Source organism: Rhinolophus sinicus, linkage group LG14, assembly GCF_036562045.2.
Source record: "Rhinolophus sinicus isolate RSC01 linkage group LG14, ASM3656204v1, whole genome shotgun sequence".
NCBI lineage: Eukaryota > Metazoa > Chordata > Mammalia > Chiroptera > Rhinolophidae > Rhinolophus > Rhinolophus sinicus.
This window is the reverse complement of record NC_133763.1, coordinates 11,908,516-11,934,622: the sequence shown is the minus strand read 5'-3', so window position 1 is coordinate 11,934,622 and position 26,107 is coordinate 11,908,516. Positions and strand designations below refer to the sequence as shown.

Sequence of the window (26,107 nt, the reverse complement as noted above, 5' to 3'; positions counted from 1 at the left end):
TTTGTCCCAGTATTGATGATACTGAGTTTATTTACGTGGTTAAGGAGGTATCACTTGATTTCTCCATTGTAAAGGTGTCATTTGCCCTTTGTAATTAACAAGTCATCTGTCACCTCTGTTTTGGAAAAGATGGCACACACTCATTTCTCTCTGCTCCTCCCCATGAAATATAACTGTAAACTTTGGAAATGATGCAAGAGGCAACCAAAGTAACTTAACTTTCACACTGTGAAAAATGTAAAAAGGAAGGTGGAGGTTAGGCCCCTGACAACTGGAGGAACAACATAATGGCAGGCAATTTATGATCTCCCACCCAACAGCACAAGGCAAGCTAGGACTGGCATTTCCCAGTCCCAAACCAGCAAGAGGAGGTGGCCCGGATAGGTTCATTTCTCCCCCTGGCTGAACAGGTGTCCTGCCAACAATATCAGGAGAGTCTAGTGGCACTCGCCAAGGGAATCAAACAAGAAACTCACAGACAGTAAATGCTCAGGGACACACTGTCCTCTCCTGCCAGTCTTCAGACTCCCCTTCCCCACTGAAGACACCAGACAGTTCAGTGTCTTTTACTGGACAAAAAGACACCAGTAAGAGGGATTCCTCCAGAGCGAAGCTTGGCATGGGGAACCTTTCGTCCTCATGGTCAGGTATTCCCTTCACCTACCTAAAGGCAGCAAATGTACCACCTGACGTTGCCACTCTTCCCCCTCAGGCAACACTGGTAGGGACCAATGGGAGCCACAGTGACACGAATAAACCAAGCAGACTAAAACAGCACTGCAAGAGCTATGAAAATTAAACTGTTACTGGGACCACAAGCTACAACGGGTCATGCACTGCAGGTGGCTGGCTGCCTTTTAAAATAAAAGATTTAAATAGGACCCAGAGTCTCCTAAAATAATAGCCAAATTGTGCAGGCTACAATAAAAAAAAAATCGCCAATTATACCAAGAACCAGGAAAATCACATCTTAAATGAGAAAAGACAGTCAACTGATGGCAACATTGAGATGAATCAGATAAAATTATCTGGCAAAGAATTTAAAGCAACCACCATAAAAATGCTTCCACAATCAATTATAAGTTCTTTTGAAACAAATGAAAACATGCAATATATCAGCAAAGAAATAGAAATAATAAAAGCGAATCAAGTGGAAATTATGTAACTGAAAAAATAAATAACAGGAATTAAAATTTGTAGAATGGACTCAGTAATAGAGTGGAGATGGCGGGATAGAATTATTCAATGTGAGGAGAGAGCCATAGAATTTATCCAAAATGAACAACAGAAAAAAAAAGACTAAAAATATATATACACGCAATCAAAATTTCAGCAAGTTATTTTGTGGATATAAACTAACTGATTCTAAAGTTTGTATGGAGAGGCGAAAGACCCAGAATAGTGAACACATTGGAGACGAACAAAATCAGAGAACTGATACTACCTGACTCCAAGACTTACTATAAATCTACAGTAATCAAGACGTTGCATATCGGCAAAAGAATAGGCAATAGACCAGAATAGAGAGCCCAGAAATTGCCATAAATATATAGTCACCTCATCTTTGACAAAGGAGCGAAGGCAATACAATGGAGCAAAGATAGTTTTTTTTTTAACAAATGGTGCGGGAACAACTGGACATCCACATATAAAAACAAATAAGTCTAGACAAGACCTTACACCCTTCACAAAAATTAACTCTAAGTGGATCGTAGACCTAAATGTGAAATGCAAAACTGTAAAACACCTAGAAGATAACAAGAGAAAAACCTATATGACCTTGGGTATGACAATAACTTTTTAGATACGACACCAAAGTCATGATCCATGAGAGAAATAATTGATAAGCTGGACTTTATGAAAATGAAAAACATTTGTTCTATACCCACTTGGAAAATTGTTAACAAGTTACCAAAGATGTCTAAGAAAGAAGACAGAGTCTATATTTCCAGTTTCCTCGAGGAAAGTTTTGCTAATATGTCCATACATTTGCATAGCAAAATAATTGAATGGAATGTGTCTAGATTCTCTTTACTTACCACAGCTAATACATCATGTCATCATCACTGAAAGTTAACACGTAAATATTTCTTCAGCTTAAAGGTGGAACTCAAGACTAAGGGATTAAAACAACAGCAACAGCAACATAAGAAACTTCTGGCAGCAATGCTCTCTCAGGATTCTTTCGAGTCCATTCACAGCCCGACTCCGTCTGTAACAGAAGAAGATATTGATAACGAAGATGATGCAATGGAATTGCTGGGTAATTTTAAACATTAATAATTTCTCTTTTTCTTCTTCTCTGGCATTGTAAACATGTGTAGTGGTTAAGAGGTTTTAAAAGTTCCGAATAGTTTTGTCTTAAGGGAAAGAAAGAGTTTAACACTCACTTTATTTACATTAGACTTTTATGAAGAGTTATGTGAGAACTGAGTTTAAATCATCTAAGCATGCAAAGTATTAGACTGTATTTTGTGCTTTGTATATGCAGCCTTTTACCTTCTGACTATTTAATCAAGCTTTATTCTGTGTGCAATTGTGATAAAGAGTCATCTGTTTACTTTATTCTCTGATTATAATTGCCTTGATTACATCTTTTGTCTATAAAATGTGTCCAAAGTACATATTTCAGTCCTCATCCTAAGATGTCCCCCTGTTATTTCAAGGGTGTTTTAGAAAAATAGAGCAAAATTTAAAGGGGCAGAGAGTAAATTAATGTTTTATGTGTTCCATAAATGACAGGAAAGTTTGCAGAGATTTCAATGTTGTTACAGGTTCATTACTTTTCGTAAAACCCTTGTTAGTGTTATATATGTAGGAAATCCTTTTATATCTGTTGATGAAGTAAATGTATGTTTCTGTTTTATCACAGATCTTTTCATAGTAGTTTTTAAAAATTAAACTTCCCTTTGGAAAACCATTTTCCCAAAAGAAGAAATGAAATTTTATTTCAGAGAAAGTTATCCACATATAAAACAATGTGTTTTTTAATTCAATGATATCAGTTATTCTATTCTAAATAATTACAAGAATTTTCAATACTTTGTAAAATATACTAGTAAGAGAATAAATAATCTAATAATTTGAAAGTTTCAAGTAAGTTTAACATATAGATTATGGAGCCCAAGAAATATACATATATTTAATTTTCTTTTTTTAAACAGATTCCTTGGTTTCAAACATTTATAGCAGTAAAATGCTATCATAATAAATGGTGTGGGTCTCCATGCATAGGCGTGAAAGGTGTTATTTAGTCAGTGATGACAGGTTCACTGATGTTTCCTGATGCTATAATAACTGCATCCATTCCAGCATTGAGGAGACTATTTCATGACATTTCCACTTCATTGGTTTTTTTTATTTTTATTTTTTAAAGAACAAGTAGGTCTGGGTGTTGGTTAAGGAATTTTATCTCCTCACTTCCAAATCATTAGTGTGACAGATATGCAACATGGTGGTGGTACCTTCTTCATTCAACTTCCATTCAACAAATGTTTACTGAGCACTTACTATGTGCTAGGCAGTGGGCTTGGTCCTGGGGACACAAAAATAAAATAATCATGGTCTCTACAAGAGCTTTACCTCCTAGTGTTCAAGGTAAAAATGTAAATACATCACTCTAGCAGTGTTTGCTACGGGGCTAGTTTGATTAGGCTCACAGTTGCTTATAGGGATAAAGCCTAATGCACAAGTAGGGGATGATGATCAGGGAGTGTTTCCTAAAGAAACCAATTCTTCTGGTGAGTCCAGGACAAGCAGATGCGCTTTTAGCAGACAGAGTGTGGTCATGAACTCTGAAAGTGTGCTCCCATAGGATTGAACTCTTGCAATTGTGCTCCAACACAGCCTGTAAATTGTTCGTCTGATTCCATCTGTAACAATGAATTGACACTGAGTTGTATCAATCTCCGCCTCTCCCTTCTTTTCTGTAAATGGCAGCTCATGATCAGCTGATGTCCACATGAAGGCAGCTATACCCTATCTTGCCAACAGAATTTTTTGGAAGAAATTCCAGGCATGCTCAAAATCACGTCGGGATTCCTGATAGCCTCAGGAATAGCAAGGCAGAGGGGAGGGAATTAATATAACTTCAGTGATATCCTGGGATTCTTTAAGGAGACTCGGGAGGCCACACGGCATCCGTTCCCCCTAGATCTCAGCTGCTCTCTTTTGTTTCCAGTCTCCCAAGCTGAAAACCAGAAGGTTGGGTTTTGGAGTCTACTTTATGGGAGCAACTAATAGCTGATCGCCATTATTATTATTATTTTCTTATTTAGACTTTTAGCCTGTGGTCTGAGCATATTGAAGCATGAGAAATAGTTTAAGGTTTGGACTGTATCCATGTAATTCTTTATATCTCAGCACTGATGTCTGGCGATGTACTAACGCTGACCTATAGGTCATGAGGTTTCCTGCCATACAATGGAATGTGCCAAGTCCACTGGGCTGGTCCCTCAAACAATGCCATGTGTAGCTTTCTCTGTTGCCTAGTTGTCTCAGTGAACAAAGGTGATACAGCAGTAAATTCTACCTAAAAAAATTGTTTTGCCCATCAAGTTCAATTAAATAGCAAGTCATTTGGATATGAACTATGTTTGACTTGAAAGCCCAAATATGCCGATCCATTAATATCATTCAATTATTTTAAAATGTAGACCCAGGGTTTTCTTCAAAAGTAAATAGTGTATGTAAATTCATTACTTATAGTGCTACTTATGTCTTTCATTAAAGTAATGGCTTATCTTTTATAAGAAATCAAACAGTACATGAATAATTTCAGTTAATATAGAGCTAAGACTTTTTTTCCATCATGATATAGTAATAAATGAATATGTCAAGTATGGATAGAATATAGAATGATTATTAAGTTATTCTCTTTTAAGACCTGACATCTTGAATAGCCATGATATCTCTGTTAATGTTCTATTGGATTTCAGTGGACTCCATTGGTGCATTATTCCTAATCAATTTAGACACTCAAAACATCTCCCTTCACAGTCCTTTTAATATTAGGTTTCCGTCATTTTGTTTATTATAGAATTTTAAATTTTGTTTACTATAGAACTTAATACTAAGTTCTTGAAAATTTACATGAAATCCAATTTTAATACATAGAGTCAGTAGAAAATGAAACAGAGACATCTGGTATTTAAAATATCTTTTTGAATCTACCACATTGTGTAGAATGAGTTTGCTGCAGCTTATGTGTCTTAAGGGTTTAAATTGTCATCATTGTCTACGCCAAGATTTAATGGGCTGAAAATATTTCTTCTGCATGAGGAGCACTCTGTAAACTTTTCCAAGTGATAAATAAGTAAAAGGTATAATTATTAGTTTATGTTAATATAACAAAGAATTATTCCTCACTAAAATTGTTTGATTGGAAGGCAGGGGGAAAAGGCTTTAAGTTGAAGTAATAGAAGTTAGAAAAACTACTGATCCATATTTTGTTCATTAAGAAATCTAGCATTGTTAATATATACTAATTAGTATTTAATTCTTCACAGTTGTTTAATTATATATCTGTGGATTTCTAAATGTATTGGGTATGTGAAAATATTATAGTATACCATCTGTAATTTTTAAAGTAGATTTAATAGTGTCTGTAGGATCGCTTTAAATACTAGTCACAGACTCATAGTACAAAAGTAGCTTAATATGGAATTAATATATATCAGGGAATAAAATGTCCAAATTTGTGGAATTTTAAGATATAACAATTTTAAGCACCTCTGATATTGGTGATGTAATTACAGAAGATATTGAATAAAAGATCTGCCATGTCCCCCTAAATTAAGTAATTCTCAACTTCAAACACAAGATATTCTCAAATATTTCAGTAATTATGCTAGAAATTAATGACCACAGTGAATAAAGCATTATAAAGAATCTTCATGTTTTTAAGTTATTAAAATCAATAATTTTTCAAAATGGAAAGGCAGGTTACAATGGTACAAGATACTTATAAAAATCTTTATATATTTTATTTTATTAATACTCACAGAGAATTTGAGGAACTTTATTAGTTTCAAAGATATTTCAGCTTGTAAATGTGAGCAGCCCATTTCATTACGTTACGTGCAATTTTCATCGTATTTTTGATGAAATGCTAATTATAATTACATGTTTGATTATAATTTGTACTCATTTTAAAATGTCATCAGAATTATTTGAAAGACACAACTATTTTTCTTACACATTTTAGTATGAGATATTACTTTAAAAAGTTTTTTTTAGGCTTTCTCAGAATTACTGACGATCCTAATCTAAAAATCACAGTACAGAGATGCTAAAAATAAAAAACAGCATTAGTCACTTTGTGTTATACTTTCTGGTCTTTGCTCATAGTCATATAAAAATTAAAACTAATATTATATTACCAAAACATACAAGGTGGTTGCAACTATATTTCACTTGTTTTAAATGTAATAATTAAGAACAAGTATAATTATACTGTATTTTTTGCAGAATACAGTAATTGAGTTTCTGAAACCTCAGTATCTTACCAAATTATGTAAAATATAAACTTAATTTTCTACTGGGACTCATTACATTAAAATGATCCTCTGACAAATTCTTTTGCATTTTGAAAATAAATATTCATTCTTGTTCGGGGTTTTTTTTTTTATTTTTTTATTTTTTTTATAGGAAGCTTCTTAAAGCAAAAAGCACCTGTGTTCGTAAAATAAGAAAATTCATTTTACCTAATGAGAAATGGGTGCTGTCCCTCAGTTATGTTTAAAAAAAGGGAGAGGGGCTTAAATGTTAAAGAAAAATCTTTCTACCTACCTATCGAAACGCCTCTGTTTTAATCATCTAAAGTATGTGAACATGCATACAATGAGTATGGATCATTGGGAGCATCAGGATAACTGAAAAGTTGTCACTTTTATTTAATTTTTTTATATTAGTTCCAGGTATACAAAGCAACATAATGATTAGACATTTACACCGCTCACAGAGTGATAACCCCCCGAGTCTATTACCCCTGTGACATCGCATAAAGCTGTTACAATATCACTGACTATATTTCCTATGCTGTACTTTACATCCCGTAAGTATGTTATATATATATATATATATAATAATAGTTGACATTCAATATTTAATTATAGTTGATATTCAATATTATTCCACTTCAGCAGATTCTTTGTAGAAAAGATTCTTTTAAAAAGGATGAGGACGTTCAAAATTAAATTTATGGATGCTTAATATTGTCTGTATAAGCTTGCTTTAAATGCTACTTAGAAATTCATTCAGCATAGTACCAAAGTACTATTTAAGCAAGGGCAAACACTAGTGTAATTTGGTTAAGTAGGTAGACTAAATTACTTCCATCTTTAACTTTCTTCATATGAATGTGTAAATCTAGGAAGAAAACAAAAATGTGTAGTGCATACACAGGAATGAATGCTAACAAAAGTTGAGATGGGAGTAGAAATAAGATGGAGAAATAAGGAGGAGATATATGAACACTAGAAATTTGTAGTTCATGTTTCTATGCTTTTGTGTAAATAAAATCATAAAAGTGTTGAAAAACCTGCAAGCTTTAAAAAATCTTCAATTATATTGATAAATATGAAATTATTTGAAAGAGCACTATTTTGATGGTTTTACATTAATTCATTGTATAAACAAATCACAACCAAATTGAAAAATCAGTGTTAAATATTATTAGGTTTTTGTTGCTTTGGAAATAAAGTTGCCCATTTCAAATACCCAATAAAATGGTGATGTTACACTGTAAGATGATTTGTTTAGCTGTGGTAATTATATTTTCATGTGATTTGACTGCATTTGAGTTAATGTTGTATTCTATGTAAGAGCCTTTTGAAAGTGGTACAAAATCATGACTTTATTGTAGTTATTTTCTTGGTTGAAAATGTGCGAAAAGGATAATTAATTCAGCAATTATTTGCATTTTAACATAAAAAACGATCAGTTTAAAGAGGTATTAAAACACTTCTGGATTGTTTAAAACTTATTGTATAATTATAGTAATCTGTTTAGATTTCCATATATTACAATATTACTGACAACTTATTCAATCATTTCGAAATGATTGACCCTAAAATTGTTGAAGTTGAATGCTGAATACACATTAAGAGAAGAGTGGTCACAAAACTTGCCAATTATTTTCAATATCTGAAAAACAATACTTTTGTGACGTAAAGCTTTATTCAAGACTCTTTTAAAAGGTATTCTATAAAAATATTTTTCAAAAACTTAAATGTTTAAACTGGTCTTAAATATGAATTTCTTTTGGAATGAATATATTATGATTTTCTTTTTTCAACAGTCTTATGTTCAGTAATTTCAGAGAGAAAATATCTTTAACAATAATGAATACATTTTTTGCAAATTGCTCTAAAACTTAAATAGAAGAGTACACAATGGAAAAAAACACGTCTATGTTCTAATGGAGGTAAATTAAATCTAGTGACTTTATTTTACTTTTCAATTTGTTTTAGTTTCTGCAAAAGATGATTGAATGCCTTTTATTAATATAAGATGAATTTGTTCATATTTGAGTATAAACTTAAAATCTCATATACATAAAATTTTAATTTCTTAAAAATTTGCTTTTTCAAGAATTGTCAGAAAGGGGTTCATTAGACCCATTATATTTTTCTGTTAAGTACTGTCATGTGTAATTTTTCATTACTGATATTTGTTTTGGTACTCTTTCAAGAAGTTAATGTAGAATATTATTAATATATAGTAAAACAAAATTGAAATTAACCATACAAAATTAATTTTAAGAAGCTAGTACAGCGTAGTGTTAGAAATAACAATATCTAACAATATCATAACAGTACAGCATGAGCTTTGTACTCCGGTGGCCCTAGTTGCAAGGTTCACCATGGCTCCCTTACTATTAGGTTGGTGCAAAAGTAATTGTGGTTTTTGTAATTATTTTTAACCTTTTAAACCACAGTTACTTTTGCACCAACCTAATAATTCTATGATTTGAGAACAGTAACTTCCTTCTTCCAAATATCAGGTCCATCAACAGAAACCTGGGAGTTATAACGATACTTATGGTGTTTTGTGAATATTAAGTAAAATAATTTATGTAAAGTGCTCAGTGCATTTGATAAAGGATTAGAGCTAAAAGGAAGATATTTTGCTATAATTCATATCATTTTTATATCAATTTCTTTCCTGTCACCATCTAGTTCATCAGGTTTAGTACATGTAATAAAGAAAGTCTATAGGAAATTGGCCTTAGGGGTTTAAATGTTTAGTTTTTTATCATAAGTGTTTCATATAGCTATGGTCCACATATTTAGATATTATTTCAACACATACTCTCTACTTGATATTTAAGTCCTGCTTGTAATATTTTCCTTTCTTTTAAAAATCACAAAAAACTTTCTCAAACAATTATGTCACATGAACCTAAATTGATGCAATGCTTTTGAAAGAATCTCGGTCTTTTCTTCTACTTAAAGATAATAATTTCATCTTGAACATTTTGATATTCAAATTTTTGTAATAATTCGACTGAAGAAATGATTTTAAGCCATTTGAAATAGTAAAACAGTTTTTTACAAGTACCGAAAACTGAAAACATACCTGATTTTCTCTTGCATGTATTTGATTTTGTTACCAGCTTACTGCCTCCCTGATGCATGGTTGTGGATATCCTTAGGTCTCTCTGAGGTGTGGAGAAGGTGATTATCTGGCTTGTGGAAACATCCAGACTTTATTGGTCCCATGAATCCCAACGTATAATAGGATTAATATGTGTGGCATTCCCAGACTAGCTCAAAGAAGTAAACATTTTCTAAAGCTTGTCCAGGCTACATGCATTTTCATACTATAATGAATTCTTTTATCTTCTCACAATTCAGAGAATCTACATCCAATAATATAAGCAAAAATATCAAGAGAGGAAAGAGGAAGAATATTTTTTTTCTTTTTTTTTCTTCCAGGCTACAATCTGATGTTCTTATCTTCTTCTTACGGACTTTTGATATTTATTATCTGAAACGTTCTCAAATAACGTTGTTAATATTCTGATACCATCTGATTTCTAACATCTTGGTGGCTGGGTTAAGGGAATTTTTTTATGGAAAGTAGTTTAATGTAGGATACATGTCTCTGTTCATATATCATTTAAACACGAAAGAGCCAAAGAAGCTCTAAGCAACTCTGTTTTAATAAGGAAAATTAAGAATGTGAGAAATGTTGTTTTCCAATATAAAAGCTTTCAATTGAGAGAAAGAAAATCCTAAAAACATACATTTAAAAAAAATCACAAAAGCAACATTTGTTTTACAATAAAGTTCAGATTATTTGCTCATGAAGCTATTCCTTCATTCACCAAGAAACAACCATGGTGGTTCCTTTAGAAATGCTTCTAACCATAAAGGGTAATACCACCAAAATAGACATGTTTATAAATTATTTTCTAAATGGAATCATTGCTTTCTTTAGTAATCAGGGGTTTAAATAATTCTCAGTTTTAAAAAAATAGCAAGAAAACTCATATGTGACTATTACTGGTTTTCTAATGGTTTCAGGACCTTAGCATTCTTAGTTCCCTCTGTCACTGAATGTTCAAATGTGTATACTATCAACATGATTCCATTATTTATTACCTCCTTATAAGCAAAAAAAAAAAAAGGAGAAAGAAAGAAATTTAAAGAAAGAATGATTATTTTTTTCAGGAAAACTATTAGCACTTATAAGTCAACATAAGGTTATTTTTTAGGCTTTCAATATCAAATACTTTGGGAGTCAAATTTCCTTTAAAATATTATTTATTTTTGATTATTAAAAGATAGATATTCAATGTAAAGAACATGGGAGTACAGCGGTCTAAATAAATGCCCATAAGTAATTACTTTTGAGGTTTAGTGATGTTCTTTCTGGATACTATTTTTATATGTAACATACATAGAATAGTGTTAACATTTATGCACATTTAAAATATACAATTCACTTTGCTTAGGACTTTCTGTATATTACTTAACAATTACAAAAATACCATAAGACAGATATATTATTATTCTCACACCATAGAAAAGGGCCCAGATCCTTGCAAAACAAAACTTACCTGGATTACATGATTGGTACTTAGAATGAAATTCCTAACACTCAGAACTGAACACTATGCAATACATTAAAATGCACATTTATATTAATATATGTAAATTTACTTGCCTATATATGGAATTTTCTTCTTTCTTTCATTAAAGTTTATTGAGGTGACAATTGTTAGTAAAGTTACATAGGCTTCATGTGTACAAGTCGGTAATACATCATCTATATATCACATTGTGTGCTCACCACCCAGAGTCAGTCTATCACCATATCTTTGATCCCTTTTACCCTCATCTACTACTCTCCTCCCTCTTATCCTCTGGTGACCACTAAACTATTGTCTGTGTCTATGAGTTTGTGTTTTTTCATTTGTCTGTCTTGTTCCTTTGTTGTTTTCACTTTTATTAATATATACCAGATATCAATGAAATGGTATGGTTCTTGACTTTTTCTGTGTGACTTATTTTGCTTAGCATAATAATCTCAAAATCTATCCATGTTGTCGCAAATGGCACTATTTCATCTTTTTTATGGCAGAATAATATTCCATTGTGTATGTATACCACAACTTCTTTATTCAATCATCTATCAAAGGATACTTTAGTTGTTTCTAGGGTTTCCGGGCAGGAATTCCCGCCCATTCTTGAGATTTTTTTTTCACTTTTATGTTTCCAAATCCCCAGAAAAGTTGCTCAGGAAATTGGGAAAATCGGCTCCTTAAACCCAGGCGGTTGGTAATATCGGCCGTCACTTTGTGGAAATGATTCATCGTGGAGAACAGAAAACAGTTTATATCTCGGGATTCAGGAACGAGAAAGTGAAAATAATTCCTGAGAATGGGTGAGAATTCCCTCCCAGAAACCCTAGTTGTTTCCATGTCTCAGCCACTGTAAATAAAACTGCAGTGAACATCAGAGCACAAATATCTTTACAGATAAATGTTTTCAGATTTTTGGGGTAGATACCCAGGAGAGGGATTGCTGGGTCATACGGTAATTCTATTCTTAATTTTTTGAGGCACCTCCACACTGCCTTCCATAGCGGCTGCACCAGTCTGCATTCCCACCAGCAGTGTATGAGGGTTCCTTTTTCTCCACAGCCTCTCCAACACTTGTTACTGTTTGTCTTATTGATGATAGCCATTCTAACTGGTGTGAGGTGATATCTCATTGTGGTTTTTATTTGCATTTCTCTGATGATTAGTGACATTAAACATTTTTTCATATGTTTATTGGCCATTAGTATGTTCGCTTTGGAGAAATGGAATTTTCACACAATAAACAAAGTTTAAAATTGAATTATCAGTCACAATGGAATAACTAATATTGGCCTTATCCCTCCGTATCAAACCATTATAAAACCAGAAGAGTAGATGTCAACTCTTCAGGCACTGGACAGAAGGCAGCACAGGACTTGGGTTGTTGAGAGAAGGGAAACAAGATGAGCCTATGTTTCATACTGGCTTTCTCCATGGTGATACTTCCCTGGTCAACTCGTATGGAGGTGGACCTCAAGTGGTGAAGAGTGGAAATCTCACTGATATGAGGAGGAAGACATTGGAGTTTGGGCCTCTGGGGTGACTAGGATTTTGGGGACAGTATGCCAAGAGAAGGCATCTGAGCAGAAGGAGTGGACATAAGTTTACAGGTAGTATGTTTTCTTGGATCCTTAGCTGAGAACTGGGATGTGTTGCACAGGACAGGACTACTTAAGACTGTGAGAGTGTTTGCTGTGTGTCTGAGAACTGAATAGAGAAAGAGAGGTCAGAGAGAGCTGGGACATATTAGAGTTCCAGCCCAACCAGAGAGAATAAACCTTCCCAAGTTCCTTGAGCATTCAGAGGCGACCTTGGAAAAGTCAAACATTAGGAGTAATGACCAAACACTGAAATGAAAGCCACCTCTAAGAATGAGGAGAATATTGAAATAAACCCAGCTTACCAAAGCATAAAGCCATCCCTACAAAGGTGAAGTGCATCCACCAATAATTTAATTCCTGATGAGAAAGTATCCTTCAGAGAAGACAACATAAGCCAGACTTCCTACAAAGAATCAAACATAATACCCACCATACAATAAAAATAAATTATTAGTCATGCAAAGAAGCAGGAAAATGTGACCCAAAAATCAAGACAAAGATCCACTGATAGAAACAGACCCATTATATTCAGATGCTGGAATTGGCTGAAAATGACTTTTTAAAAAGCAATTATTATACATATTTTATGGAGTTAAAGAAAAAGGACACAAGGAGTAAACAGATGAGAAATCTCAGCAGAAATATTGAAACTAGAAATAGAACCAAAAGAATTTCTAGAACTGAAAATACGATATATGAAATTTAAAAATCACTAGATAGGATTAATGGCTGATTGAACAATGCAGAAAGAAGGGTCAGTGAACTTCAAGATTGTTAACAGAAATTATCCACACAGAATTAGATTCTTTTTTTCACAGTGAAACAAAATGAAGAGGTCTTCAGTGAAGAGTGAGACAATATAAAATGATAAAACATTTAATCAGAATTCCAGAAAGAGAGGGAAGAAAGAATAGGAATGAAAAAAGATTTTTAAAATAATGTTCATGTTTTTTTCAAATTTGGTGAAAAATGTGAGATACAATACAAGTTTAGAAAATGTCAAGCTGAGAACATAAACACAAAGGATGAGAGTAAATAGAATTACAATGTTATATGTTTCTACATTTTTATAACAGGTGATACAATATTAATTCCAAGTAGACTATAATAAATTAGGAAGACATTGCTTTAATCCCAAGAACAATCACTGAATTTTTTTTTTTTAATTTTAAAAGGAGATTTAGCTGAAAATTGAATAGAGGACATAAAACAGAATACTAAAATATATTTGACTAAAGAGGAACAAAGGAATCCAAAACAGTTTGGACAAATAGAATACAATAATAGCATGATGGTCAACTTAAACCCAAATATATTAATAATTACATTAAGTATAAATGGACTAGACTACACTCACCAATTAAAAGGCTGGGATAGTCAGCCTGGATAAATAACCAAGACTCATATGCCGACTATAAGATTCACAGTTTGAAGACCAGATGTCTTGAAATTAAAAGGATGAGAAAATACATTACATGCAAAAAGTAGGCACAAGAAAGTTGGTATAACACAATGATAAAAAGTGCATTCATTAGGCAGACATAAGAATTGTAAATGTGTATGCATTTAAAAAGTTTCAAAAATATATGAAGTAAAAACTGACAAAAATAAAATGGAGAAAGGGGTAATCATAGTTGAAATTGTAGTACATCTCAATAATTGATAGGAAAAGACAAAATTAATAGGAATATGGGAGACTTTAACAACACTATCAACATTTGTACATTGAAATTTACAGTATACTCAACAATGCAGAAAACTAATGCTTTTCAAGTGCGGATAGAATGTTCGTTAAAATAAACTATTTGCGGTATCAATTTTCTATACTCTGATCACAACAGGATTAAATTATAAATCAGTAACAATGTGACATTCAGGAAAATTCTAAATTATTGAAATCAAATAATTCTTAATAACATGTAGGTTAAAGAAAAATCAAAAGGGAACTTAGAAAATAATTCAAACTAAGAAAATGAAAATACAGCATACAAAATTTGGTGGATGTAGCCAAAACATTGCCAATAGTTAAACTTGGAGCTTTAAATAAAAGAATTTTTAAATTATTCATGTAAATTTCTACCTTAAAAATCTAGAAAGTAAATGCAAATTGAATCTAAATAAGTAGAAATAAGGAAATAATACATACAATTAAGAAGAGGAATCAATGAAATAGAAAGCTAACATAGAGAATATTAACAACGTTCAGACTGATAAATTTCTAGTAAGATTGACAAAAGAGGTAGAGAAACACAAATTACTGATATGAGAAAGGAGACACAGGACCAGACTTCACTACAGATACAAATGATAACAAAAAAAATCACAGGGGCGTATAGATGGTTCAATTGGTTAGAACTTGAGCTCTGAACAACAGGGCTGCCAGTTCGATTCCCACATGGGCCTGTGAGCTGCGCCCTCCACAACTAGACTGAAGACAATGAGCTGCCACTGAGCTTCTGGAGGGGCAGCTGGATGGCTCAGGTGGTTAGAGTGCGAGCTCTCAACAACAAGGTTGCTGGTTCAATTCCCGCATGGGATGGTGGGCTGCGCCCCCTGCAACTAAAGGTTGAAAATGGTGACTGGACTTAGAGATGAGCTGCGCCCTCCACAACTAGATTGAAGGATAACGACTTGGAGCTGATGGGCCCTGGAGAAGCACACTGTTCCCCAATATTCCCCCAATAAAATTTATTTTTAAAAAATTACAAATAACTATGTTCATATATTTGACAACTAAAATGTAATGAAAATAAATTCTAGCAAAATACTTCATAACAGAGATAAAGAAGAAATAGTTCTATCATTGTTAAAGAAATTGAATTTGCAAACAAAATCCCTTCCCAAAAGACAACTTCAGGTTCATATGCTTTTAATTAGTGAATTCTATTACATATTTAGGAAGGAAATAAAGCCAAATATAAAATAAAGAGGAAACTCCTCAGATTGTTTTGAGACTAGCATAGATCTGACATCAAAATCTGACAAAGACATTATAAGAAAAAAAATATAGATTAATATGCTTTATGAACAGAGATACAATGTTCTCACCAAAATATTATTATATTAAATGTCTATGATCCAATACAATCTAAATCAAATTTCTAATAGACTTAAAAAAATTGATGAGCTCATTCTAAAATTTATATGGAAATCATTACCACGAATGGCCAAAATCATCTGGGAAAAGGACAGTATCATGGAATTATAGTATCTGATTTCAAGACAGCATCAGGCTACAATAACCAACACAGTGTGATATTGACAGAAAACTATACAAACAGGTCAATGGAATGGATTAAAGTCCAGAAACATATCTGGTCAATTAGTTTTCAACAAAAGAATCAAAACAATTTGATATAGAAAGGAAACTATCTACTTCCTATCATAACAAAAATAATTTGGAAATGAATTATAGACACAAATGTAAAAGCAAAGATTATGAAACAGCTAAAAGAAAATGTACAACATATTCACAACCTTGGGGCAGGCAATAATTTCTTAGAGATAGCAAAAATAACTGAGGATAAAAGAAAAATTTGATAAACTGTACCTCATTAAAATTGCAAACTTCTCAGAAAATGAAAAGAAAGTAAGAAGAAAATTTTAAAAATGTAAAGGCATGCCACTGACCGGGAGAACATATGTGCAATATATCTGACAAAGGACTTGTACCTACCATGTTTCCCTGAAAATAAGACCTAGCTGGACCATCAGCTCTAATGTGTCTTTTGGAGCAAAAATTAATATAAGACCCGGTCTTATTTTACTGTAAGACCTGGTCTAATATAATATAATATAATATAATATAATATAATATAATATAATATAATATAATATAATATAATATAATATAATATAATATAATATAAAACCGGGTATAATATAATATAATATAATATAATATAATATAATATAATATAATATAATATAATATACATAATAATAATATAATAATAACATAATATAATACCGGGTCTTATATTAATTTTTGCTCCAAAAGATGCTTTAGAGCTGATGGTCTGGCTAGGTCTTATTTTCGGGGAAACATGGTACAATGTATACAAGCCCCTACAAGTCAATTGTTTAGAAAGTACAAATAACCTAATTAAAATAGGTAAAATATTTCAATAGACAATTCACAAAAGAGATAGACAAATGGTAAATAAGCATGTGAATAAGTGTTCAACATCATTAGCCCTCAGGGAAATGCAAATTAAAACATTGAAAGATCACTTCACACCAACTAGAATGTCCAAAATGAAAGACTCAACACCAAAGGTTGCAAAGAATGTGAAGTAACTGGAAATCTCAAATATTGGTCATAGAAATGAAAAATTTTGCAATCACTTTGGAGAAAATGTCTGGCAGTTTCTTATAAAGTTCATTCAGTATGTTCCTACCCTATGTCCTAGCAATTCTTAGATATTTTCCCATGGGAAATAAAACATGAATCCACAAATATATATGAAAGCAGTCTTACTCAAAATAACCCAAACAGAAAACAATCAAAATTATGATAGCTAGGAGAACTAATAAATACAATGTGGCATATTCACACAATGGAATACTATTCAACAATAAAAAGCAAATACGGATCCATGTGACAATCTGGATGAATCTCATTGTTATGGACTGAATTCTCCCCCTTTCGTATGTTGATACCATAACTCCTAATGTGATAGTATTTGGAAATAGGGCTTTCAGTAGGTAATTAAGGTTACATGAGGTCATAAACGGTGGGTTCCTAATCCAGTAGGACTGGTGGCCTTATAAGAAGAGGAAGAGAGAGCCTCTCTCTCTCTCTCTCTCTCTCTCTCTCTCTCTCTCTCTCTCTCTCTCTCTCTCCATGGGGACACACTCAGGAAAGGCCAAGTGAGGACACAGTGAAAAGGTAGCCATCTGCAGCCCAGGGAGAGAGCTCTCACCAGACACTGACCCAGCTCACACTGGACTTTCCAGCTTTCATGACTGTGAGAAAATAAATTTCTGTTATTTAAGCCATCCAATCTAAGATATTTTGTTATGGCAGTCTAAGCCAACACTTACAAACATTGTGTTGAACAAAAGAAACTAGAAACAAATGACTACATACTACATAATTTAATCATAAGAAATTCAAGAACAGACAAAACTAATCTATGGTGACAGAAATCAGAACACAGTGGGGGTGATGAGGGATTGGTATGAGGAAACTTTCTGGGGGCGATAAATGTTTTATGTTTTCACTGACTTGTTCATTACATGGGTGTATACATTTATCAAAACGCATTACATTGTACTTAATATCTGCATGTCCCTGTAGATTTGAATTCGAAAAAATAAAATAGAATTTTTTAAATATAAAAATCACGGCTGCATAATGTTACACCATGAGACTATTTAAGGACTCAAAATTAAGTTTGACATTTGTTATTGTTCCTGAAATCAAATGATTAAATTTTATGGAAAAAAACATAAGGTACGAAAGACAGTAATTCAAGACAATAATATGGGCACTTGCTATGGAAATATCTCAACTGTGACCTCTTGAGAAGTTTTCCAGTTTTTGCCTATCGTAAGCATGATGTTTGAATAATTCTGAGCAGAAACAGAAATGGTCATATTGATTTCACAATAGCACTTCTAAAAGCAGGATTTCATCTTTGATGATAAATTCCCTAGTTTTGAATATGATCACATTATCTTTTATTCGATATACTGAAATTTCCTTTCTCACCAATTTTTCTCTGTTATAAAGAGCTAAAGATGTGGAAATTTGACCTGAAAAAAGGTCCTTATTATCCACTGGAAATGTGTAGTACTAGAATATGAATCTGTTTATATTCTTTTTTAAAACATCTTTATTGAGACATACGCATGATATAAAATACACCCATTAAAAGTGTACAGTTCAATGGTTTTTACTATCGTCTCAGAGCTCTGCAACCATCCCACAGTCTACATTTAAAACACCTTCATCTCCAACCCCCAACCCCAATCCTAAGGAGCAGTCACTCCTTATTCTTCACACCGTGCACGCCCTCACCTCTAGGCAGCCATTAATCTATTTTCTTGTCTTAAGGATTTGTCTATTCTGAGCGTTACATAAAAATGGAATCATACATTATGTGGTGTTCTCTAAAGGGCTTCTTTTACTTAGCATACCCTTTACAAGACTTATCACTATTGTAGCTGTATTGGTACATTTTCCTTTTTTTGAAAAAATAGACTATGTTTTAGAGCATTTTTAGATTAACAGCAAAATTGAGCTGAAGATACAGAGATTTCTCATATGCCACCGTCTCCCACTTGGCCTCTCCAGCTATCAATATCTTGCACAAGAATGCATTTGTTATAATAAATGAACCCACACAGACACATTATTGTCATCCAAAGTCCATACTTTACACTAAGGCTCATTTTGGGTGTTGTACATTCTACTGGTTATGAAAAATGTGTAATGACATGTACCCACCAGTATAGAATCATACAAAGTAGTTTCACTGCCCTAAAAATCTCTGTTCTCCATCTATTCATCCTTCCCTCCCCCCTCCCGTGGCAACCATTGATCCTTTTACTGTCTCCATAGTTTTGTCTTTTTCAGAATGTCATACAGTTGGAATGATACAGTATGTAGGCTTTTGAGATTGGCTTATTTCACTTAGTAATATGCATTTAAGGTTCCTCCATGTCTTCTTACGACTGGATAGCTCATTTCTTTTTAACACTGAGTGGTATTCCATTGTCTGGATACCACAGTTTCTCCTCACCTATTGAAAGATATCTTGGTTGATTCCAAGTATGGGCAGTTATTTATAAAGTTGCTAAAAACATCCGAGTGCAGATTTTTGTGTGGGTGTGTTTCCCATTCATTTTGTGTAGATACCAAGGAACATGATTGCTGGTATTGTAAGAGTATGTTTAGTTTTGTAAGAAACTGTCAAACTATCTTCCAAACTGGCTATACCATTTTTCCTTCCCACTACCAGGGAACAAGAATTCCTGTTGCTTCACATCCTCGCCAGCATTTGGTGCTGTAAGTTTTTTTTGGATTTTAGCTGTTTTAATAGGTGTGCACTGGTATCTCATTGTTGCTTTATTGGCAGTTCCCTAATGACACGATGCTGAACATCTTTCATATGCTTATTTGCTGTATACCTGATTTGTTAAGGTGTCTTTTCAGATCTATGATCCATTTTTTAATTGGGTTGTTTGCTTTCATATTGTTGAGTTTTAAGAACTTTTTTTTTTGTGTGTGTGTGTGTGTGTGTGTGTGTGTGTGTGTGTGTGTGTTTTCCTTTTGACCTTTTACCCATTTTGTATATGTGCTTTGCCTATTTTGGCTAATAGTCCATTATCAAATTTATCTTTTGCAAGTATTTTCTCCCAGTCTGTGGTTGTCTTCTCATCATTCTCTTGACATTGTCTTTCACAGAGAGTTTTTAAATTTTACTGAAAGCCAGCTTATTAATATTTTTAAATGAATCATGCCTGTGGTGTTGAATCTAGAAGGGCATCACCTTACCGAAAGTCATCTAGCTTTTCTTCTATGTTATCTTCTAAGACTTTCATAGTTTTTTGTTTTATGCTTAGATCTGTGATCCATTTTGAGTTAATTTTTGTGAAGGCTGTAAGGTCTATGTCTAGATTCGTTTTTCTGTATGTGGATGTTCAGTTGTTCCAGTACCATTTGCTGAAAAGACTCTCTTTTCTCCATTTTATTGTCTTTGCTCCTTTATCAAAGATCAGTTAACTATATTTATCTGGGTCTATTTCTAGGCTCTCTATTCTGTTCCATTGATCTATTTGTCTTCTTTCACCAATATGACACTGTCTTGATTACTTTAAATTTATGGTAAGTCTTGAATTTGGGTACTGTCAGTTTTCCAACTTTGCTCTTCTGCTTCCATATTTGTTGACTACTCTAGGTCTTTTGTCTCCCATTTAAATGTTAGAACTAGTTAATCCACAAAATAACTTGCTGGATTTTGATTGGACTGCATTGAATTTCAGGTCAAGTTGGGAAAAAACTGATATCTTATAATACTGAGTCATCCTGTCCATGAACATGGGATACCTCTGATTTATTTAGTTCTTTGATTTCATTCATCAGTTTTATAGTTTCCTTCATATTAATCTTGTACATATTTTGTTAGGTTTACACCTAATTATTTCATTTTTAAAGGTGCTATGATAAATAGTAACTGAGTTTTTAATTTCAAATTTCACTTGTTCATTACCAGTATTTAGGAAAGCAATTGACATTTGTATACTAACCTGTATCCTACAACCTTGCTATAATTGCTTATTAATTCCAGGAGTTTTTCTTTTTCTTTTATCAATTATCTTATACATTGTACATAGATAATCATGTCATCTGCACACAGACAATTTTATTTCTTCTTTCTCAATATATACACATTTTATTTCCTTTTCTTGTCTTATTGCATTAGCTACAACTTGAAGTACAATGTTGAAAAGGTCTGATAATAGAGAATATCTTTGCCTTGTACTTGATCTTAGTAGAAAAGCTCCGGTTTTCTCACCATGAAGTATCATTTTAGCTGTAGGTTTTCTGCAGATATTATTGCTCAAGTTGAGGAAGTTCCCCTTTATTTCTAATTTACTGAGAGTTTTTATCATGAATGGGTTTGGATTTTGTCAAATGCATTTTCATCCATTGATATGATCATGTGATTTTCGTTTTTAGTTTGTTGACATGCTGAATTATATTAATTGATTTTTGAATGTTGAACCAGCTTTTCCTACTTGGGATAAATCTTACCTTGTCATGGTTTATAATTATTTTTATACATTTTAGGATCAGATATGCTAATATTTTGTTGCGTTTTTTTGCATCTATGTTCATGAGAGATATTGGTCTGTAGTTTTCTTGTATTGTTTTTGTCTGTTTTTGGTATTAGAGTAATACTGGCCTCAAAGAATGAGTTAGGAAATACCCCTCTGCTTCTAACTTCTGGAAAAGATTGTTGAAAATTTGCTATAATTTCTTCCTGAAATGTTTGGTAGAATTCACAAGTGAACTCATTTGAGCCTCATGCTTCTATTTTTTGGAAGCTTATTAATTACTAATTTGATTTCTTTAATAGATATAGTTCTATTCAGATTCTCTGTTTCTTATTTCTTTTTATATGAGCTTTGGCAATTTCTGTTTTTCAAGGAATTGATCCATCTCATCTAGTTTATCAAATTTGTATGCATATAGTTGTTTATACTATTGCTTTATTATCCTTTTAATCCATAGTAACTGTAATGATGTCCCTTCTTTCATTTCTGTATGAACACACCAAAATACATCTATTTTTCTATTCATCATTTTCCAGATTTAAGCTATTAACCTCAGTGCTTCTATGAATACCCCTAATCCTGTCTCCTTGGGCACTTGTGCTGAAGTTTCTTTTGGGAACACACCTGACAGTGACACTTCTAGGTTATAGGTACTTATGAATATCCAACTTTTTGTATTTTATTATATTTCTCTTGTTTGAGTCTTTGCACCCATGTGTTAGTTTCTCTAGCGTCTGGATCATGGTTCTCAACCAGGGAGAATGCTGCACCACCCAGATGCATCTGTGAATGCGTGAAGGTGTCTCTACTTGCCCTAATACCTGGGGGCATTACTGGCATTTGGTGGGCAGGAGTGGGGATGTTAAATATCCTGTATAGTGAAAGATTGTCTTGGTTACTGAATAATTTTCTTACTTAAACTGCCAGTGGTGTCTCTGTAAAGACACGTTTCTCTAGGGTATACGCGTATACCTAGAAGTGACATTGCTATTCATACCTCATGGCGTAAACATTTTCAAAGATGGCCCACATGGCTATATTGAGCTCCAAAGTGATTGCACCTGCTTACCCTTCCTGCCAGCAGTTAATAAGTATTTATGTTTTTCTGCAACTTTGACTACTTGTATATAGGTAGTATCATATTTCAAAAAAATCTTTGACTCTGTAAAGTAATGGCTGTGTTAATTAAATAATAGTGGTAATCATTTCACAATGTATGTATGTATTAAATCATCATGTTATATATCTTTAAAAATCATGTTATCCAATCTGAAAAAAAACTTTGTCAATTTGATTATGAAAAACTTATTTAAAATTTTTATTTTTCTCATAACTAATGAAGTTGAATTATCTTATTTTCCAGTTCCTATTTATCTGTGTTGTATTATGGATGATTTCTTTAGATATTTTGTCTCACTATCTTGCTGTTTAATTTGTAGTTATCTTATCCTTTGATATTTTTAGTTGCAATTGTTATATTTTTCATATTTGGTAATTTTATTTTTTAATTCAAATCTGTTTGTTGTTGTTATTTCCCCCATATTAATCATTTGCCCTTATAATTCCTGAATTTTTTTTTCTCTTTAACATTTTAAATAAACTTTTATTTAGGTTTTTAAGTGACTCTATTATCTCCAGCTCTTGGGGTGTTAATTCTCCTCTTGTTTTTCCTTGTTTATGTTCCCTCATGGTAGGTATTTTTTTTTAATGTGGTATGTAATTTTTAATTATGACCTAGGGCTATGGAAGCACTCAAGTGAGGAGTTTATAGTAATGTAGGTTGTAGGTATGATAGATGCCATTCACAAATGAATTTAAAGGTCAGTTAAATTTCCCTCTCACAGAGAACGCCGACTTCAATTCTGGTAGCCTTCCTTTTCAAATTTTTCATTCTTAGTCAATCTTCCACAGCCGTATTTGATTTATCATCAAATAAGAACTAAGAATGCTTACAATAAATTTTCCTAAACCTTAGTTTTCTTAACTTATTTTTGATTCTAGCGTTTCTACCATACATAAAACCAACATTATTCACAGTGACAGGCAAAATGTATGTTTTATTGAATTTCAGTACATTAATAGAACCAGGGGGAAAATTACTATTCTCTCTACATACGAATGGAACATTTCTTCATACTACGTTATTTTTCTTCAGGGTAAAATAAAGTTTGTTAGCTTGTGCGTTTTGTAATTAACTCGTTACCCATTTATATTCGGTATTTTATTCAGCACTTATTTCTAGGCAAATAGTTTTGCACTGAAAAATCCACTAACTTTCTCTATAGGAGTATCATTTTCTTGCAAATTAAATTGCCTAACTAGCGGATCTGAACCTAATTCTGAACTTGATCTCCAAAAGCTTAACCAAAAATGTTTCTACTTTTAAAATAAATTGATTATAGATTACTTTGTAAAGATACTGGATTCAAATTACTATTGGACCAACAATGAGGCTGCCAATCCTAGGAATTAAGTGATTTACCAACACAAAGCTCTTCTTTATTTAGTTAGTATTCATTTGCTGTGCGTCCACCCAGATCTTGCAAGTAACTAGAAAACCCCACACCTTGCATATGGGCTATCAGAATGTGCTTTGGTTTCTTTACAAACTGCCTTGCCATGGAACAGCCTATAACAAAAAGTGTGACTTTATCAAATCAGCTTTCTATACCAATAAGAAATAAATATATATACTTGATTGAGAGGCATTGTTATTTAGGGAATATTGTGACTTTCATTGTGGTTTTTACTTAATATTTAATCTGTGATAACAGGGGTCTTTTCCTACGCGCTGTTTCTTTCTAATGGATATGAGTGAGGTACTTTTCCAGACCAGGTGTTCATAGCATAAACATCAGAATAATGGGCAGCATGACTGTTGGCAGTCAGAGATGAGAGGCTAAGAATTAACAACAGATGTTAGTAATGAAATGTTTTAGAGTGTTCTCTGCCTTGGGTTTTGGCCACTTGAATAAAATGCCCATATAACTGGAAAAAGAAAAAGTGAAAATGTTCCACTTAAAATATGAACAGATGCTAAAAGGCCTGTGGTTCAGAAGGTGCTTCTTTATGAATCTGGTTCTCATTTACTGGTTCCCATTTCTGAGTTCTGAAATTTTTACAGATGAAAATTATAGGAGAATAGATGAAAATTATTCATTAACCCTCAGCATTTTTATCCTGAGTCAATACTGAATAAAATGAAGCTGTCCATTATTCAGCAAACATAGTTTGTGTAGACACCTAATTTAAGAGTAAACTTAGAAACTAATTATTTTTCACTTCATTTTTTGCTTCGAGTCTAATTTTGATGACTAACTGAAATATAAAAATAAAAAAATTGCCATTTTTCAAAAAAAGTTTGGAAAGCCAATGCATGTGGCTATTAGTTTTTTTAAAAAACAATTCATAAATTAAATGTTAAAATTAAATTGTTTTCACCAAACAAGGAAGAAAATTCCTAACCATGTAGTTTCTCTTTTTTCCTCCTCATAGAATGCAACAATGTGTAGACGTTAATTATTTGAAAAAAAGCATAGTTGTTAGGAATATGGTGGTAGAGGAAGAATGAGAAAAAGAGAGTGAAATATCCTACAAACACAAGAAGAAATTTGCAGTCCTCTAGCAAAGAGAAATTGTTAAACATAAAAATAGGCTAGTTAACTTTGTGATAATAGCTGGATAGTAATGTCAGTTGAAGTTTGTGATTGTATTTACACTTAGCTGTTTAGGTCATTGATTATGCCATACCGAGTGCTAGATCTGAAAATACAGAAACAAATGAAGTATAGTCTCTACCCAAATATTACAGTAGAGAAAAAAAAAATACAAACTCATATGACTTACGATGTCTGACAATTAAGTTTGCAAACTTGTTGCGCCGATGTTGCTCACCTTTTTTGATATCAAAGGGATTATTCATTATGAATTTGTACCAACTGGACAAACAGTTAACCAAGTTTACTATTTGGAAGCGCTGGAAAGGCTGCATGAAAAAGTTAGAGACCTGAACTTTTCTCCAACAATTCATGGCTCTTGCATCACGACAATGCACCAGCTCACACGGCACTGTCTCTGAGGGAGATTTTAGCCAGCAAACAAATAACTGTATTGGAATACCCTCCCCACTCACCTGATTTGGCCCCCAATGACTACTTTCTTTATCCAAAGACATAGGAAATATTGAAAGGAAGACCTTTTGATGACATTCAGGACATCAAGGGTAATACGACAGCTCTGATGGCCATTCCAGAAAAAGAGTTCCAAAATGGCTTTGAAGGGTGGACTAGGTGCTGGTCTCGGTGCATAGCTTCCCAAGGGGAATACTTCGAAGGTGACCATATTGATATTCAGCAATGAGGTATGTAGCACTTTTTCTAGGATGATTTCGTGAACTTAATTGTCTAACCTCATGTATAATATCAGAAGTGTGTACAAGATAATGTGATTAAAGGGAGCTGTGAGTCAGTGGGAAAATCAGGGAAGGCTTCAGAGAAGAAGTGATAGATTAACAGGGTTTTGACTGATGAAGATGGGTTTTCTTGTAAGAAGATTGTGGGGCGGAATATACATCAATAAGAGTGAATGTGAAAATCTGGGTTAAAAGTCATGGAGTGTAAAACAAGAAGAG

General features: G+C 32.9%; 1 protein-coding gene across 1 annotated transcript in view; it reads left to right on the top strand.

Annotated features, from left to right (window-relative positions):
• Positions 1–26,107, top strand: part of LG14H8orf34 (linkage group 14 C8orf34 homolog) — a 307,880-nt gene that overhangs the window by 102,827 nt on the left and 178,946 nt on the right. Inside the window, 1 exon segment of the mRNA XM_074318665.1 lies at positions 2,097–2,263. Within this exon segment, the coding sequence (XP_074174766.1) occupies positions 2,097–2,263 (167 nt within the window).